At 47.5% G+C, this 18,016-nt stretch overlaps 1 protein-coding gene across 1 annotated transcript in view; it reads left to right on the top strand.

Moving 5' to 3' along the window:
* The window catches only part of LOC116989520 (beta-1,4-galactosyltransferase 2-like), a 39,877-nt gene extending 22,292 nt beyond the window's left edge, over positions 1-17,585 (top strand). The window contains exons 4-7 of the mRNA XM_033046988.1: positions 4,206-4,393; positions 9,273-9,395; positions 13,601-13,705; positions 15,735-17,585. Of these exons, the coding sequence (XP_032902879.1) occupies positions 4,206-4,393; positions 9,273-9,395; positions 13,601-13,705; positions 15,735-15,870 (552 nt within the window). The 3' untranslated portion in view covers positions 15,871-17,585. The remainder of the gene's footprint in view (positions 1-4,205; positions 4,394-9,272; positions 9,396-13,600; positions 13,706-15,734) is intronic.
* Positions 17,586-18,016: the final 431 nt, after the last annotated feature.

The raw sequence follows: 18,016 nt of genomic DNA, 5'->3' as shown, positions 1-18,016 counted from the left end.
GGAATGGGAGGGGGAGTTGAAGTGCTGAGCCACCGGGAGGTCAGGTAGATTATTGTAACATAGAAACATAGAAAATAGGTGCAGGAGGAGGCCATTCGGCCCTTCGAGCCAGCACCGCCATTCATTGTGATCATGGCTGATCGTCCCCTATCAATAACCCGTGCCTGCCTTCTCCCCATATCCCTTGACTCCACTAGCCCCTAGAGCTCTATCTAACTCTCTCTTAAATCCATCCAGTGACTTGGCCTCCACTGCCCTCTGCGGCAGGGAATTCCACAAATTCACAACTCTCTGGGTGAAAAAGTTTTTTCTCGCCTCAGTCTTAAATGACCTCCCCTTTATTCTAAGACCTGCCGAGTTCTTCCAGCACTTATGGTCCTGCCCCACTTGGCGATTTTTTAGGCGACTGTCATAGTTGTGGCAGGTCGCTGAAAAACCGGCGACAACCTGCGTCACCCTGGCGACAACCTACGACAGCACCCACGTCAGGAGAAGTCAAGCTACGCTCATTGGCGCCAAACCCACTGTCGCTGAAACATTTCAACATGTTGAAAATTTAGCGGCGACCAGAAAGACGCTACGACGTTTTGCGCGACTGAGGCGACGACTCCCGGCGACCACCGGCGAACATGTGGCAACCAACTAGTCGCCTGTAGTTGGCTAAAAAATCGCCTAAGTGGGACAGGCCCATAAGTGTTTTGATCAACAGTCCAGTTTCTGCAGTCTTGTGCTTCTCCATCTGAAAATCCCTCATTCCTCGAACATTGTCGTAAATCTTTTATGACCACTCTCTCGGGAGGTTCACGTTCTTCCTCATGATGGAACTCCATATCTGGCCTAGGCTGCCTTTTGTACAGGTTCAACATAACCTGTTGGGCGGCACGATGACTTGGTTTATACTCTCTAGAATTTAGGAGATTGAGAGGGGATCTTATAGAAACGTACAAAATTCTTAAGGGGTTGGACAGGCTAGATGCAGGAAGATTGCTCCCGATGTTGGGGAAGTCCAGGACAAGGGGTCACAGTTTAAGGATAAGGGGGAAATCCTTTAAAACCGGGATGAGAATAACTTTTTTCACACAGAGAGTGGTGAAGCTCTGGAACTCTCTGCCACAGAGGGTAGTCGAGGCCAGTTCATTGGCTATATTTAAGAGGGAGTTAGATGTGGCCCTTGTGGCTAAGGGGATCAGAGGGTATGGAGAGAAGGCAGGTACGGGATACTGAGTTGGATGATCAGCCATGATCATATTGAATGACGGTGCAGGCTCGAAGGGCCGAATGGCCTACTCCTGCACCTAATTTCTATGTTTCTATGCCACAGCGGTAGAGTTGCTGCCTTACAGCGCCAGACGCCCAGCTTTGATCCCGACTACGGGTGCTGTCCGTACGGAGTTTGTACCTTCTCCCTGCGACCTGCGGTGGGTTTTCTCCGGGTGCTCCGGGTTTCCCCCCACACTCCAAAGACGTACAGGTTTGTAGGTTAATTGGCCTGGCTAAAATGGTAAACTGTTCCTAGTGTGTGTAGGGTAGTGTTAGTGTGCGGGGATCGCTGATCTGCACGGACACGGTCGGCCGAAGGGCCTGTTTCCACACTGTATCTCCAAACTAAACCAAACCCATGGTGCTTTAGATCTCGCTGCCCCTGTTTATGCATCTCTCGGAGCCATCTGCTTTGAATCTGTGCAGTATAATAGTGTAGCTAATGGGGGAATATGTCCCTTGGAGGGATTTAACTGTGTTATGAAATCAAGTCAGTCCCCAGATGGTGCACTACACTTTCGAAGGCCAAACCTTGCTCTACTCTAAATAACATTACTCTAGTCTAAATAACATTATGTTCGAATAATTCCAGACAACCAAACATTTCAGATTTTCAATTGGTTCCAGCAGGGACTAAACCGTTAATAAATCAGACATTAGTCCACACGCTTGTACTCCGTCTGTTTTTATTCCCTTTTCTTCCTCAAAAGTTTCCACTTGATGTTTCCTGTGTTGCTGCACAAATGTGGATTGAGGGGAAAAATTGTTTTGCAAATGATATTAGTAATTTCCTCCCCGCCAATTTACGAGGATGTTGCCAGGACTCGAGGGCCTGAGCTACAGGGAGAGGTTGAGCAGGCTGGGACTCTATCCCAGGGAGCGCAGGAGGACGAGGGGTGATCTTCTAGAGTTGTGGCACGTCACGAGAGGAATAGGTCGGGTAGACGCACAAAGTCTTTTACCCAGAGCAAGGGAATCGAGAAGCGGGGGACTTAGGTTTGTGAGGGGGGAAAGATTTAATAGGAACCTGAAGGGTGACTTTTTCCATACAAAGGGTGGTGAGTGCATGGAACAAGCTGCTTGAGAAGGTAGTTGAGGCAGGTACTTTCGCTTTGTTTAAGAAACATTTGGACAGTTCGTGGACTGGACAGGTTTAGAGGGATATGGGCCAAACGCAGGCAAGCGGGATTAATGTAGATGGGACATGTTGATCGGTGCGGGGAAAATGGGCCAAAGGGTGTGTTTCCACACTGTATGAATCTGATTTTAACTAATAACAAGGATGATAGAGTGTGGAAACAGGCCCTTCACCCCAACTTGCCCACACCGGCCAAAATGTCTCATCTACACTAGTCCCACTTGCCAACACATGTTACAAGGCCTCCTTCCCTTCTTTAGGAAGAAGCAGAAATCTGATTAGTATTGATGACTGGTTTAATGCTATTTCTGATTCATTTTAGATGAATTCCCTTTGTGAGTTCCCATTCCGCTGTGTGTCAGCTGTGTTCCCTGCTTGCCCCACAACATACGGGCAGGGACATGTTGACATTTCCCAATGGGAATGCCTCTCAATGTTTATTTGTTAGGAAAATAGTGGGGCTGAAAATGATCTATAGGGAGAGGTTGAGCGGGCTGGGACTCTATTCCTTGGAGCGCAGGAGGATGAGGTGTCATCTTATAGAGGTGTATAAAATCATGAGAGGAATAGATCGGGTAGAGGCACAGAGTCTCTTGCCCAGAGTAGGTGGATCGAGAACCAGAGGACATGGGTTTAAGGTGAAGGGGAAAATGAGTTAATAGGAATCTGAGGGGTAACTTATTCACACAAAGGGTGGTGAGTGTATGGAACGTGATGGCAGAGGAGGTAGTTGAGGCAGGGACTATTCCAACATTTAAGAAACAGTTAGAGACAGGTACATGGATAGGACAGGTTTGGAGGGAAATGGATCAAGTGCAGGCAGGTGGGACTAGTGTAGTTGGGACATGTTGGCCGGTGTGGGCAAGTTGGGTCGAAGGGCCTGTTTCCACACTGTATCACTCGGTAGCCAAAGGCTCCTTGAGCTCCTCCTGAAGATTAATTGATACTTTATTGTCACATGTACCTGTGCGCAGTGAAATGCTTTGTTTATGCACACAGTACACAAACAGTTGCCACGTCTCTGGAGTTGACAAAGTTACAAAAGTGTGTAGGAAGGAACTGCAGATGCTGGTTTACACTGGCGATAGACACAAAATACTGGAGTAACTCAGCGGGACAGGCAGCATCTCTGGAGAGAAGGAATGGGTGACGTTTCGGGTCGAGACCCTTCTTCAGAATGATGCTGCCTGTCCCACTGAGTTACTCCAGCATTTTATGTCTTACTTTTAAGGTCGCCAACTCTCTCACTCTCAAATAAGGGACAAACGGTCAAAATACGGGACAATGAGTTGATCCGGGTGCTGGACTGCACACAAAGCCCAGCCGGCGGGCCAGCTGAGGAGTTTTGGCCCGCGTGTGATGCTCAGGCCCGACAGTCCCCTCGACCCGAGTAGCAGCAGTCAAATACAGGGGCAAGGGTGGTCCCGTATGGGAGAAACCAAATTAGCCCAATATACGGGATGTCCCGGCTAATACGGGATGGCCCTACTTATCTTCAAAGTTACAAAAGTACTCACGAGAGTCCTGATGGTTCCTGTTTGTTCTCAGAAGCCCGATTGCATATTCGTGTCCTGTCCTCGGCCCAACCTCCTCTCCCCCCCACCCCCCCCTCTACGCCAGCGAGCTGTCCCTCCCTTCTCCGGCCCTTCGGCCTTCGTGACGTGGGGGTGGGGGAGGGGGGGGGTGCCACCTTCAGCTGACCTTGAAGGCGCGGGAGGTTAGAACCCCACTGGTCCTCCTCCCACCGGCCCCCTTGACCGGTGTCGCCGACTCCGGTTGCCGTTAACTGTTTGTACTTTAATTGCAGGCTGGTGACAACACGTTCAACCGAGCCAAGCTCCTCAACGTGGGGTTTGCGGAAGCGCTGAAAGAGAACGGTTACGACTGTTTCATATTCAGTGACGTCGACATTATACCCGAGGACGACAAGAACCTGTACCGCTGTGGCAGCAACCCCCGACACTTGGCCTGTGCTATGGACAAGTTCAAGTACCGGTACGTGACTGGGCTCTGAATGTGGCTACTTATCTCTGCGTGCACCCACGCCTCCCCCTCCCCCTCTGTTTTTCAGTTTGAGGAAGGGTTCCAAACCCGAAACAGGCCCTTCGGCCCACCGAGTCCGTGCCGACCAACGATCCCCGCACACTAACACTATCCTACACACTAGAGACAATTTACAATTCTACCTAAAGCCAATTAGCCAACAGGTTTGCAGGTCGGTGGAATGTGGGAGTAGGCCAGAGCATCCGGAGAAAACCCATGGGGTCACGGGGAGAAGGTACAAACTCCATACAGGCAGCACCCATGGTCAGGATCGAACCCGGGCCACTGGGACCGTAAGGCAGCAACTCTACTGCTGCGCACCGGGATGCCCTCAGTGGATCATCGTGGTCCGGCATTTACCAACAGTCACCACTTGGTGAGGGGCTCGTTGTTGTAGAGGATGGCTGTGGATGCATGAGGCAGCATGACTTGGTCTCCTTCCCCCCCCTCATAGAATCATACTGCACGGAAACAGTCCCTTCGGCCCAACTTGCCTACCAAGATGCCCCTTCTGCACTAGACCCCCCTGCCACGTTTGGCCCAGATGCCTCTAAACCTGTTCTCTCCAGGCCCACACCCAGAGCGGTAAAGCTCTTTTATTAGATATATAATAGAGTGGGCAGTGAAGAGTTTGCCTCCACAAACTCGACACCTCGTGCTGCACAGTTGCGCAAGGTTGAATCTATTTGTGTCGTTAAACATTCTTGTGAGGGGATAATCGCTGTGGAATGCTGGAGCCGTCCCCTGGAGATCGGCTCACTAAAGGGACGCATTGTTATAGTACCGTCAGCAGATTGCAGACACGTGGATGGTGGCACCTGTGTCTTTAACTCTTTGGGCAACCACGTCACACGCCTGTATGGTCGCGAGTAGTCGCCCAAAGAGTCGTACCTTTTTCTGGTCGCCGCTGGATTTTCACCATGTTGAAAATTTTCGGCGACCTGCTGTGCGTGCATCCACGTGTCTGCAATCTGCTGACGGTACTATAACAATGCGTCCCTTTAGTGAGCCGATCTCCAGGGGACGGCTCCAGCATTCCACAGCGATTATCCCCTCACAAGAATGTTTAACGACACAAATAGATTCAACTGTGACGGGTCCCGCGAGTCGCCGAAAAAAATCGCGTAAGTGGGACAGGCCCTTAATGTGGTTTAAAATGGCAGCCAATTCCACAGCCACTCAAATGCTCAAAGGAACAGGGCAAGAACATTGTACGTGGAGAGAGGAATGTACAGAATCACAGAAGCACCTCGCACCACAAACTTTAGTTTAGTTTAGAGGTGCAGCTCGGAAACAGGCCCTTCGGCCCACCGAGTCCGTGCCCACCAGCGATCTCCACTATCCTACACCCACGCGGGATAATTTACATAGAAACATAGAAAATAGGTGCAGGAGTAGGCCATTCGGCCCTTCGAGCCTGCACCGCCATTCAATATGATCATGGCTGATCATCCAACTCAGTATCCTGTACCTGCCTTCTCTCCATACCCCCTGATCCTTTTGCCACAAGGGCCACATCTAACTCCCTCTTAAATATAGCCAATGAACTGGCCTCAACTACCTTCTGTGGCAGAGAATTCCAGAGATTCACCACTCTCTGTGTGAAAAATGTTTTTCTCACCTCGGTCCTAAAAGATTTCCCCCTTATCCTTAAACTGTGACCCCTTGTTCTGGACTTCCCCAACATCGGGAACAATCTTCCTGCATCTAGCCTGTCCAACCCCTTAAGAATTTTGTATGTTTCTATAAGACCCCCCCTAAATCTTCTAAATTCTAGCGAGTACAAGCCGAGTCTATCCAGTCTTTCTTCATATGAAAGTCCTGACATCCCATTTACATATATAGTGGCGCGGAGAGGAGAGTTGCTTGAATTTGGAGAATTCAATGCTCATGCCATTAGGTTGTAAGCTACCCAAGTGGAATATGAGCTGCTGTTCCTCCAGTTTGTATGTGGCTTCACGCTGACTTGATCTTTTCCTTTGATTATTCAAATATCATGGCGAGCTGCCCCTTCCGAGCACTGGGATCAAATTAACTGAAGCTGAATGGGCGATAGCTCTGGTTTCACCTGCAGCCGAGGCAGACATAGGATTTATTGATTATACGAGAGGATGTGTAATCGGAGTCATGAGAGATGGTTTCTGAGGATCAGAAATGGGAGCGGTGCAGAATTTACAGGTTTGACCGAAACTAGTAGGTGGGGCAGGAATTGAGTGCTAGCGAGTTTGGGGGATGGTAAAATCAGCTTCTGTTTTGGGTAGACAAAAATGCTGGGGAAACTCAGCGGGTGAGGCAGCATCTATGGAACAAAGGAAGCCACCCCACCCTCATTGTGTGGGTGAAATGGCCCGTGAGGCAAGAGATGTTGTTCGACTGCGTGAGGGTGGTTTGGTTTAGTTCATAGTCACGTGTACCGAGGTGCGGTGAAAAGCTTTTGTCGCGTGCTAACCAGTCAGTGGAAAGACCAGTAGAGTCATACAGCGTGGTAAACAGGCCCAACTTGCCCACACCGACCCAACATGTCCCATCTACTACAGTTCAAGTTCAAGTTCAAGTGAGTTTATTGTCATGTGTCCCTGTTAGGACAATGAAATTCTTGCTTTGCTTCAGCACACATAACACAGTGTGTCCATATACCATAATATAAATATATACACACATGAATAAATAAACTGATAAAGTGCAAATAACAGATATTAATGTTCAGAGTTTTGTCCGAGCCAGGTTTAATGGCCTGATGGCTGTGGGGAAGTAGCTATTCCTGAACCTGGTTGTTGCAGTCTTCAGGCTCCTATACCTTCTACCTGAAGCTAGCAGGGAGATGTGTGGCCATGATGGTGTGGGTCTTTGATGATACTGCCAGCCTTTTTGAGGCAGCGACTGCGATAAATCCCCTCGATGGAAGGAAGGTCAGAGCCGATGATGGACTGGGCAGTGTTTACAGTGTCTACACCAGTCCCACCTTCCTCCGTTTGGCCCATATATCCCTCTAAAGTTGGCATGTCTGTGTACCCGTTTAATTGTTTCTTAAATGTTGCAATAGTCCCTGCCTCAATAGTCCTCTGGCCGCTCGTTCCATACACCCACCACCCTTTATGCAAAAGAAATTACCCTCAGATTCCTATTAAATCTTTCCCGCATTCACCGTAAACTTTAATTCATGATTGTGATCGAGCCATCCACAGAGCACAGATGCACGATAAAGATAATAATGTGAATAATGTTTGGTGCCGAGTAAAGTCCGATTAAGATAGCCAGAGAGTCTACAATGAGGTAGATCGTAGCTCAGGACGGCTCTCGAGATGTTGGTGGGATGGTTCAATTGCCTGATAACAGCTGGGAAGAAACTGACCCTGAATATGGAGGTGTGTTATTTCACACTTCTGTACTTTTTGCCTGATGGGAGAGGGGAGAAGAGGAAGTAGCCGGGATGCGACCTATCCTTGATTATGCTGGTGACCTTGCCAAGGCAGCGTGAAGGGCCTATCCCACTTGGTGATTTTCTCGGGAACCGACAGCGTCATTGACTGACGTATCAGGGTCGCCCGAAAGAGTTTGAACCTCAAAATCCAGCGGCGACAAAAAAGATGTTGCCACACTTGAGGAGACGCCGCGCGTCAATACGTGGTCACGCCTCGACTATTTCGGTGGCCTGATACGTCAGCCAATGATGCCGACAGTGGGACGGGCCCTTGAGGTGTAAATGGAGTCAATGGACGGGGGAGATAGATACAAAAAGCTGGAGTTACTCCAGACAGCATCTCTGGAGAAAAGGAATAGGTGACGTTTCGGGTCGAAACCCTTCTTCAAACTGAGAGTCAGTGGAAAGGGAAACGAGAGATCTAGACGGTGATGTGGAGAGATATCGAACAATGAATTAAAGATATGCAAAAAAGTAACGGATAAATGAAGCAGGCCATTGTTCGCTGTTTGCTAGGTGGAACTGAGTACAGACAATGAGACTCGACAAAATGGGAGGGGGGGGGGGGGGGCGGTCTACCCCACGACAGAAGAGGAGGTGTTGTACTGTTTGATAGCCACGGGGAAAAGGATCTCCTGCGGCGTTCTGTACTGCCTCTTTGTCGAACCAGTCTGTTGCTGAAGGTGCTCCTCAGGTTGACCAGTGTGTCATGGAGGGGGTGATTGGACATTATTGTCCAAGAGCATCCTCCCCTCCAAGACCAACCCCCCATAACTCCAACTCCGCCCCCAGGACAGAGCCAGCCTTCCTGATGAGCGTTAATCCTGTTGACGCCCGCAGCCTTCGCCCTGCTACCCCGGCACACGGCAACAAAGATGGCACTGGCTACCACCGATTGGTAGAACATCTGCAGCATCTCACTACGGATGTTGAAGGAGCGGAGCCGTCTAAAAATGTACAGTTGGCTCTGACCCTTCTTGTACAGGCCCTCAGCGTTCCTGGACCAGTCCAGTTTACTGTCCAGGTACACTCCAAGGTATTTGTACTCCATGGTAAACTGCACATCCACACCACTGATGGAGACAGGGGATAGTATGATGCTCAGCTCATGCATGATTGAACGACGGAGGAGACTTGATGGGCTGAATGGCCTAATTCTGCTCCTGGAACTCATAAACCTATGAGTTACCGCTGATTCTCATGGGGTTGTGAAATGAGGGTTGTAAGTTCACTGCTAAATGGTACATTCTGTTTAATCTTTCACTACTCTGTCTACTTATTTATAAAATGCATTCCAGCCTCCAGGTCAGCCCGTGGCTACAGACGGGATTCCTCCCTGTTTCACTGGAGGTTTTTACACTAGTTGCCAACTAATATATATATTTCTCCTGCTCCTCTCCCCTCCCACAGGTTGCCGTACAAGGGTTATTTTGGAGGGGTCGTGGCTTTTACTAAGGACCAGTATTTGAAAATAAATGGTTTCTCCAACAATTACTGGGGCTGGGGAACAGAAGATGATGACACGTACATGAGGTAAGAGGAACGAAACCGGTGTTCAAAGCTAAATGTAGGATCAGGACACCGTGACCACTCTCTGGGACTTGTGCGTACCTTTGCTTTGCGCAATGTGTAAGAAGGAACTCCAGATGCTGGTTTATACCGAGGACCGACACTAAAAGCTGGAGTTAACTCAGCGGGACAGGCAGCATCTCTGGAGAGAAGCAATGGGTGACCTTTTGGGTCGAGACCCTTCTTCAGACTCAGTCAGGGGAAAGGAAAACGAGAGATATAGACGATGATGTAAAGAGATATAGAACACATGAATGAAAGATATGCAAAAAGGTAATGATGATAAAGGAAACAGGCCATTGTCAGCTGTTTGCTGGCTGAGAACGAGAAGCTGGTGCGACTTGGCTGGGGGTGGGAGGGGGGATAGAGAGAGGGAATGCCGGGGTTACTTGAAGTTAGAGAAATCAATATTCATACCACTGTGCTTTGAGCTGCCCAATCGAAATATGAGATGCTGTTCCTCCAATTCGAGCCAGCACCGCCATTCAATGTGATCATGGCTGGTCATCCCCAATCAGTACCCCGTTCCTGCTTTCTCCCCATATCCCCTGACTCCGTTGTTTTTAAGAGCCCTATCTAGCTCTCTCTTGAAAGCATCCAGAGAACCTGCCTCCACCGCCCTCTGAGGCTGAGAATTCCACAGACTCGCCACTCTCTGTGAGAAAAAGTGTTTCCTCGTCTCCGTTCTAAATGGCGTACTCCTTATTCTTAAACTGTGGCCCCTGGTTCTGGACTTCCCCCAACATCGGGAACATATTTCCTGCCTCTAGTGTGTCCAAGCCCGTAACAATTTTATATGTTTCAATGAGATCTCCTCTCATCCTTCTAAACTCCAGAGTGTACACGCCCAGCCGCTACATTCTTTCAGCATATGACAGTCCCGCCATCCCGGGAATTAACCTTGTAAACCTACGTTGCACTTCCTCAATAGCATAGAAACTATACTGGCATGCAAATTTACTCTTGATCGTAATTACCTCCCCTCCTGTGTCAATACAGTTCTTCCTTATTGTGTAAAAGCAAATAGTTTTTATTTTATTTGTCACAAGAAAAGAATGGGTGACGCAGGGTTGCTGCCTTGCAGGGCTAGAGACCCAGGCTCGATCCTGACTACGGGTGCAGTCTGTGCGGAGATTGTACGTTCTCTCTGTGAGCCCGTGTGATTTCTCCGGGTGCTCCGGTTTCCTCACACACTCCAAAGACGGGCGGGTTTGTGGGTTAATTGTCTTTGTTAAATGGTCTGTAGTGTGCAAAAGTGGGATAACATAGAACTAGTGTGAACGGGTCATCGGTGATCGGCGGGGACTCGGTAGGCCAAAGGGCCTGTTTCCACACTGTTTCTCTCATCTAAACTAAAACAAAACTACTATGAAAGATAAGCAACAGGTTTGGAGGCTCGAAAAACCCGTAGCATTTTTTTACAACCTTTATGATTGCATTAATGGGAAGGATTCTGTTCAGCAAACCAACCATTTAAAATGAAAGGAAACCTTCTTGGGCACCTGCGTTCTTTCACCTAGCAACGATGTGTTGGGATAAATGGCTTGCTAGTTTTGGCTTGTATATTTGTCAAAACAAGTAGGGTATCGTTTTAACTTGCGGCATCCTTACTGGCAGGAGATTAAATAGCTTCTGTTATTCACACCAGCCGTAACCCCTGTGAAAGTTAGAAGTTCAGTGTAACTCCTACTGTACAAACTTTCACATATCAAAGGCTTCTTTGTGAACCAGGGGACGACCGTGGGGTTAAAAACGACTCTACACGAACCTCTGGGCTCATTTCCACCCAGCGAGAAACAACCGTGAAGGAACCGAATTACAGACAATAGACAATAGGTGCAGGAGGAGGCCACTCGGTCCTTCGAACCAGCACCGCCATTCAATGCGATCATGGCTGATCATCCACAATCAGTACCCCGTTCCTGCCTTCTCCCCATATCCACTGACTCTATCTTTAAGAACTCTATTTAACTCTCTTGAAAGCATCCAGAGAACCGGCCTCCACCGCCTTCTGAGGCAGAGAATTCCACAGACTCGCAGCTCTCTGTGTGAAAAAGTTTTTTCCTCATTTCTGTTCTAAATGGATTACCGCTTATTCTTAAACCGTGGCCCCTGGTTCTGGACTCCCCTAACATCGGGAACATGTTTCCTGCCTCTAGCGTGTCCAAACCCTTAATAATCTTATATGTTTCAATAAGATATCCTTCTCATCCTTCTAAATTCCAGAGTATACAAGCCCAGCTGCTCCATTCTCTCAGCATATGACAGTCCCGCCATCCCGGGAATTAACCTTGTGAACCTACGCTGCACTCCCTCAATAGCAGGAATGTCCTTCCTCAAATTTGGATACTAAAACTGCACACAATACTCTAGGTGTGGTCTCACTAGGGCCCTGTACAACTGCAGAAGGATCTCTTTGCTCCTATACTCAACTCCTTTTGTTATGAAGGCCAACATGCCATTCGCTTTCTTCACTGCCTGCTGTCCTGCATGCTTACTTTCAGTGACTGATGAACAAGAACCCCCAATCCCGTTGTATTTCCTTTTCCCAACTTGACACCATTTAGAAAATAATCTGCCTTCCTGTTTTTGCCACCAAAATGGATAACCTCACATTTATCCACATTAAACTGCATCTGCCATGCATTTGTTCAAGAAGGAACTGCAGATGCTGGAAAATCGAAGGTAGACAAAAGTGCTGGAGAAACTAAGCGGGTGCGGCAGCATCTATGGAGCGAAGGAAATAGGTAACGTTTTGGGCCGAAACCCTTCCTCAGACTGCCATGCATTTGCCCACTCACCCAACCTGTCTAAGTCACCCTGCATCCTCATAGCATCCTCTTCACACTGCCACCCAGCTTTGTGTCATCGGCAAATTTGGCGATGGCACTGAAACATACAGGTAGCATTTGCAACCTCCCTGATGCTGCTATCCATGGTATCAATTGGATGTTTGTTCAATAGTTCTTTTTTAGAGGACTCAACGTGGAAACAGGCCCTTCGGTTTGCACTGATCTCCGCACTCTTAACACTATCCTACACACACTAGGATGAATTTACTATTTTACCAAACCAATTAACCTACAAACCTGTACGTCTTTGGAGTGTGGGAGGAAACCGGAGCACCCGGAGAAAACCTACGCAGGTCACAGAGAGAATGTACAAACTCCGTACAGATGGCACCCGTACTCAGGATCAAATTTGTTTATTGTCACGTGTACCGAGGTACAGTGAAAAACACCTGTTTTCCGTGTTAACCAGTCAGCGGAAAGACCATACATGATTACAATCGAGCCGTCCACAGCGTACACGCACAGGATAAAGTGAATAATGTTTAGTGCAAGATAAAGTCCCATTAAAGATAGTCCAAGGGTTTCCAATGATGTAGGTAGTAGCTCAGGGCTGCTCTCTTGTTGTTGATCGAATGATTCAGTTGCCTGGTAGTAGCTGGGAAGAAAAGGTCCCTGAATGTGGAGGTGTTGAATCTGGAGGTGTGCATTTTCACACTTCTGTGTCCCTTGCCTAATGGCAGAGGGGAGAAGAGGGAGCTTTCAGATTCAAGTTTATTGTCACATGCACCATTAGGTACTGTGATATTTGAGTTGCCATGCAACCATACAATTAAAAGAACACAACACAACTAAAAGAACGATTGAACTTAACATAAACATCTACCACAGTGATCACTGTGATGGAAGGCAATACAGTTCAGTCAGTGGCCCTTGTGGCTAAAGGGATCAGGGGGTATGGAGAGAAGGCAGGGATGGGATACTGAGTTGGATGATCAGCCATGATCATATCGAATGGCGGTGCAGGCTCAAAGGGCAGAATGGCCTACTCCTGCACCTATTTTCTATGTCAGTCTTCCTCCTTTTGTTCACCTGTGTCTGTCTGCTGACTTTAACATCGTCAAGCCGTGGTCTGCGGAGCTTCTAGCAGCAGGCGTGGAGCGGACTTTACCATCCCGGAACCAGCGATCCCTTGCCAGGGATCATTAGTGAAGACTTTGACCAAGCTTTGGATTAGCTGAGCTCCGTCTCCCAGTGTGGTCTGTTCAGAGATTTTTGTTTGGTAATTGCTCCTGGGATAGTTGGCAATATTAAAACACGATGTTTATGTTACACTCGTCATGCCTTGTATCAAGGAAGTGTCTTTGCTCTAAATCTTAGGGTAACGTTGAATGGGATGATTGTCGATCGGCCCGATAACAAAATCGGACGAACCAAAATGATACGACATGAAAGAGACAAAGGAAATGAAGTGAACGAGAAAAAGTGAGTCAATAGCTGTCACATTGTGTGTTAAAGCAGTCAACGTGTACAAGATCAAAAGTCAAATAGTAGGCCTCGTGATTGAGCCAGTTGTATTAGATTAATGAGTTATTTCTTAGAGTCATTGAGCTATTCAGCATGGAACAGTTCCAGGTTTCCAGTAGCATTCTGGTATTCCATTCTAGCCTTTCCAGTAAGGCATCATCTTAAGGTTGCGTAGGAAGGAACTGCAGATAGACACAACATGCTGGAGTAAACTCAGAGGGACAGGCAGCATCTCTGGTGAGAAGGAATGGGTGACATTTCGGGGCAAGACCCTTCTTCAGACTGATCTTCAGACAAATCAGTCTGAAGAAAGGTCTTGACCCAGAATGTCATCCATTCCTTTTAGTGTCTACCTTCGATTTAAACCAGGATCTGCAGTTCTTTCCTACACAAGGAACTGCAGATGCTGGTTTACACCGAAGGTATACAGAAAATGTTGGAGTAACTCAGCGGGACAGGCAGCATCTGTGGAGAGAAGGAATGGGTGACGTTCCGGGTCGAGATCCTTCGGTCTAAAGAAGGATCATGATCCAAAACGTCACACATTCCTTCTCTCCAGAGATGCTGCCTATCCCGCTGAGTTACTCCAACATTTTGTGTCTTCCATCTTAAGGTTCTTGGATTGATCTAACATGGAGAAAGCGCCTCTTATTGTCTGATTAACAGTGACGTCCATGCAGAGTTAAGAAAAATAAACCTTGCATTGTCTCAAAAGAACTCCAATGGTCTTATTGTAAAAATCAGTGTATTGAGAGATAATAGCGTGGGTGAGAAGGTAATTATGTAATCAATGCTTCAAAACATTTGTGAATTCGGGCACTCTTTGAGTTAGTTCGACTAGTGCAAATAGACAATAGACAATAGATGCAGGAGTAGGCCATTTGGCCCTTCGAGCCAGCACCGCCATTCAACGTGATCATGGCTGATCATCCCCAATCAGTACCCCGTTCCTGCCTTCTCCCCATATCCCCTGATTTTTAAGAGCCCTATCTAGCTCTCTCTTGAAAGCATCCAGAGAACCTGCCTCCACCGCCCTCTGAGGCAGAGAATTCCACAGACTCACCACTCTCTGTGAGAAAAAGTGTTTCCTCGTCTCCGTTCTAAATGGCTTACCCCTTATTCTTAAACTGTGGCCCCTGGTTCTGGACTCCCCCAACATCGGGAACATGTTTCCTGCCTCTAGCGTGTCCAAGCTCTTAACAATCTTATATGTTTCAATGAGAACGCCTCTCATCCTTCTGAGATGGGACATGTTGGACCGAAGGGCCTGTTTCCATGCTGTACGACTCTATGACGATGGGTATAAATGGGTGGGACCTGTCTATGCATGAATAAAACCTTCAAAGTCAGCGTCTTACCATATAACCATATAACAATTACAGCACGGAAACAGGCCATCTCAGCCCCATAAGTCCGTGCCGAACACTTATTTTCCCCTAGTCCCAGTCTACCTGCACTTAGACCATAACCCTCTATTCCTTTCCCATCCATATACCTATCCAATTTATTTTTAAATGATAAAATCGAATCTGCCTCCACCACTTCACTGGAAGCTCATTCCACACAGCTACCACTCTCTGAGTAAAGAAGTTCCCCCTCATGTTACCCCTAAACTTCTGTCCCTTCATTCTGAAGTCATGTCCTCTTGTTTGAATCTTCCCTACTCTCAATGGGAAAAGCTTATCCACGTCAACTCTGTCTATCCCTCTCATCATTTTAAAGACCTCTATCAAGTCCCCCCCTTAACCTTCTGCGCTCCAAAGAATAAAGACCTAACTTATTCAACCTTTCTCTGTAACATAGTTGCTGAAACCCAGGCAACATTCTAGTAAATCTCCTCTGTACTCTCTCTATTTTGTTGACATCCTTCCTATAATTGGGCGACCAAAATAGTACACCATACTCCAGAATTGGTCTCACCAATGCCTTGTACAATTTTAACTTATCTTAACCCTAGTCTTAACTACCTTTTTTTCTGTATTCCCAGTTATGTTGTGTACAACAGGATGAAGTTTACAAGGCATCGTGATGGCTACAAATCCCTTCAATATTCCGTCATTAAGTCGGAGAAGAGGCCACTTTTCACCAAGATCACAGTCGACATTGGAAAGCCTCCGTCGTAGAGAAGTGGAAACGTGCCTTCACCACCTTCACCACTGTTATGAGTGGAACCAACCAAAGAAATGTGTGTCTGCTCTCTCGGACGGCCGTCCACACATTTAAAAACACTAATGACAACCCCCCCATGTTAAATGACTCCAGTCTCCTCACGTTAAAGGGAATGGTCTGCTCTGTATCTTGGTTCTGTAGATTTGACGGAAGGAGCTATTGAAATGGGTTTGCCACACCCTGTCCTTGGGCAGAGAGAGAGAGGGTTCCTAACGTCATGCAGCGATAAGAATAGCGAGAGAATGCGACTGAAAGGAATCATCTCTTGCTCTTGACTCGGAATGATATCTTGCATTGATTCTGCCCTCCTTCATTTTCATATGTCCTCTGCTTCTGTGGACGGAAAGAGAGGATGCGGTCTGATGACAGGACGCCGGGAGGGTGACATCTTGCAGGGCAGCAATCCCTTCTTTCTAGTTCCTCCTGCACCTGCATCGGGCTAGTTTCCCAAGTCTGCCGTGGAGGGAGGAGAGCTTTTAGTCCCTCTCAAGAGTCTTTATAAAACTCTCAGGTATGACGCGCATGGATTTGTTTTTGCTAATTGATCATTTTATTTTATTTTTTTCCCCTCGTGTGTGTGTGTGTGTGTGTGTCATAATCTCGAGGTTGGCACACGGTTCTGCTGATGGTAGGGAGCTGTTGTCTCCTGCATTTTGAACGGGTTATCCACTGCGCCCGCATATGACCACAACCCCCACCCCCACCCCTACCCTTCAACACTGTCCAAAGTGACCTTGACTGTTGCCTCCACCACATTGGCGCTTCGTTCTGTCAATCCAGAGGCTCCACATCTATAAAAGGTGCTGATGATTTACGCCGGGGGGGGGGGGGGGGGGGGTAATGCTCCACAGGCACCTAGTTATTCATTCAGCTTTTCACCCAAGTGCCCATTTGTACCAGGCAAGGAGGCTCCGAGCTGTGTATTCCAGTGATGGGCAACTTATGGCAGACACCTGACCCGACTGGAGTGTTGAAATGCGGGCTTTGCAGATGAGACCGCCGGTTAGGAATTGAGAGGAGGGGACCCGAATGGAATTTTCTCCACTTGTTGAGACAGAGCAACACAGAACACAATCAAGTTAAACCATCTCGGTAACGAGCAAGCGTTGATCCCGTGATCTTATTCATCTTTCCGGGTTCTGACTTGGACTGAGCTGTGATGTTATGGGACGAGCACCCAGAAATGAGCCCTATTTTTTTTTTTTTAATATATGATGCGTTGTGCGACTTTTTAATTCCATGTTTACAAATAACTTCTGTAAATGACATGGTGTCCAAACAATCATGAAACCCGTGAATCTCTGCTTGGCGTTCTTTATTTACCATCCCCAGCTTATTTTTTAAAACGAAGGTTTGCTACTGCGACTCGCTTTTTAACTGGGAGCAGGGAGTGGGGATAAAAAATTGAACTTCTTTTTAGTCCTCGTATACGTTGCCCATCGATCTTCCTAGAGTAACATCATTCACGCGACTTCCCGTTCATTATCGAGGGGGCAAGGGGGGAACGCTTGCGGGAGAGGTGCTGCCGATGGATAGCATCGTGAAAGACCTGTTGCTTTTTGAGTTGTTGAAGTCTTTATAACCTTTTTTTATGAAGAAAAGTAACAGTTGTAAATGAACCAAAGATCACTCTGCAAAAATGTATAAATTAAAATTACTTGTGAAATGGGACAATATTTATTTATATGTACAGCAGAGTGGGGAAGCTGAAACTCTGCAGGTCTCATGCTGGCAATTGTATCATGAATAGTGTGGGAGAGGTGTGAAATCTATTTTTAATGGACTTTTTTTATTGTATTTGGTTGTTTGGAATTTTAGTGGTTCCCGTATCTGATGAATTTTAGCTTTTGAGATAGTATAACTGGAGTTTTTATCCCGGCTGGATTAACATACATCCAGGAGCAGCATTTTCTGTGTTGTTCCATTCTCTGAACACTTGCACTGCGGACTTGGCTCTTTGAACCAGCGAGTAGCTCTTCAAACAGAGCAGCTCGGGCATGTGGAAAAGGAAAGGTCAACCTCCATTTCCCTGTCTGCGCTGAGGCGAGGACTATTGGACGCTCTCTTGCAGGAGAAGGAATCTTCCCAACACGAACACTC

This window comes from Amblyraja radiata, chromosome 29 (assembly GCF_010909765.2).
Source record: "Amblyraja radiata isolate CabotCenter1 chromosome 29, sAmbRad1.1.pri, whole genome shotgun sequence".
In the NCBI taxonomy this organism is placed as follows: domain Eukaryota; kingdom Metazoa; phylum Chordata; class Chondrichthyes; order Rajiformes; family Rajidae; genus Amblyraja; species Amblyraja radiata.
The sequence above is the reverse complement of the archived record's forward strand: the minus strand, read 5'-3'. Positions and strand labels throughout refer to the sequence as shown.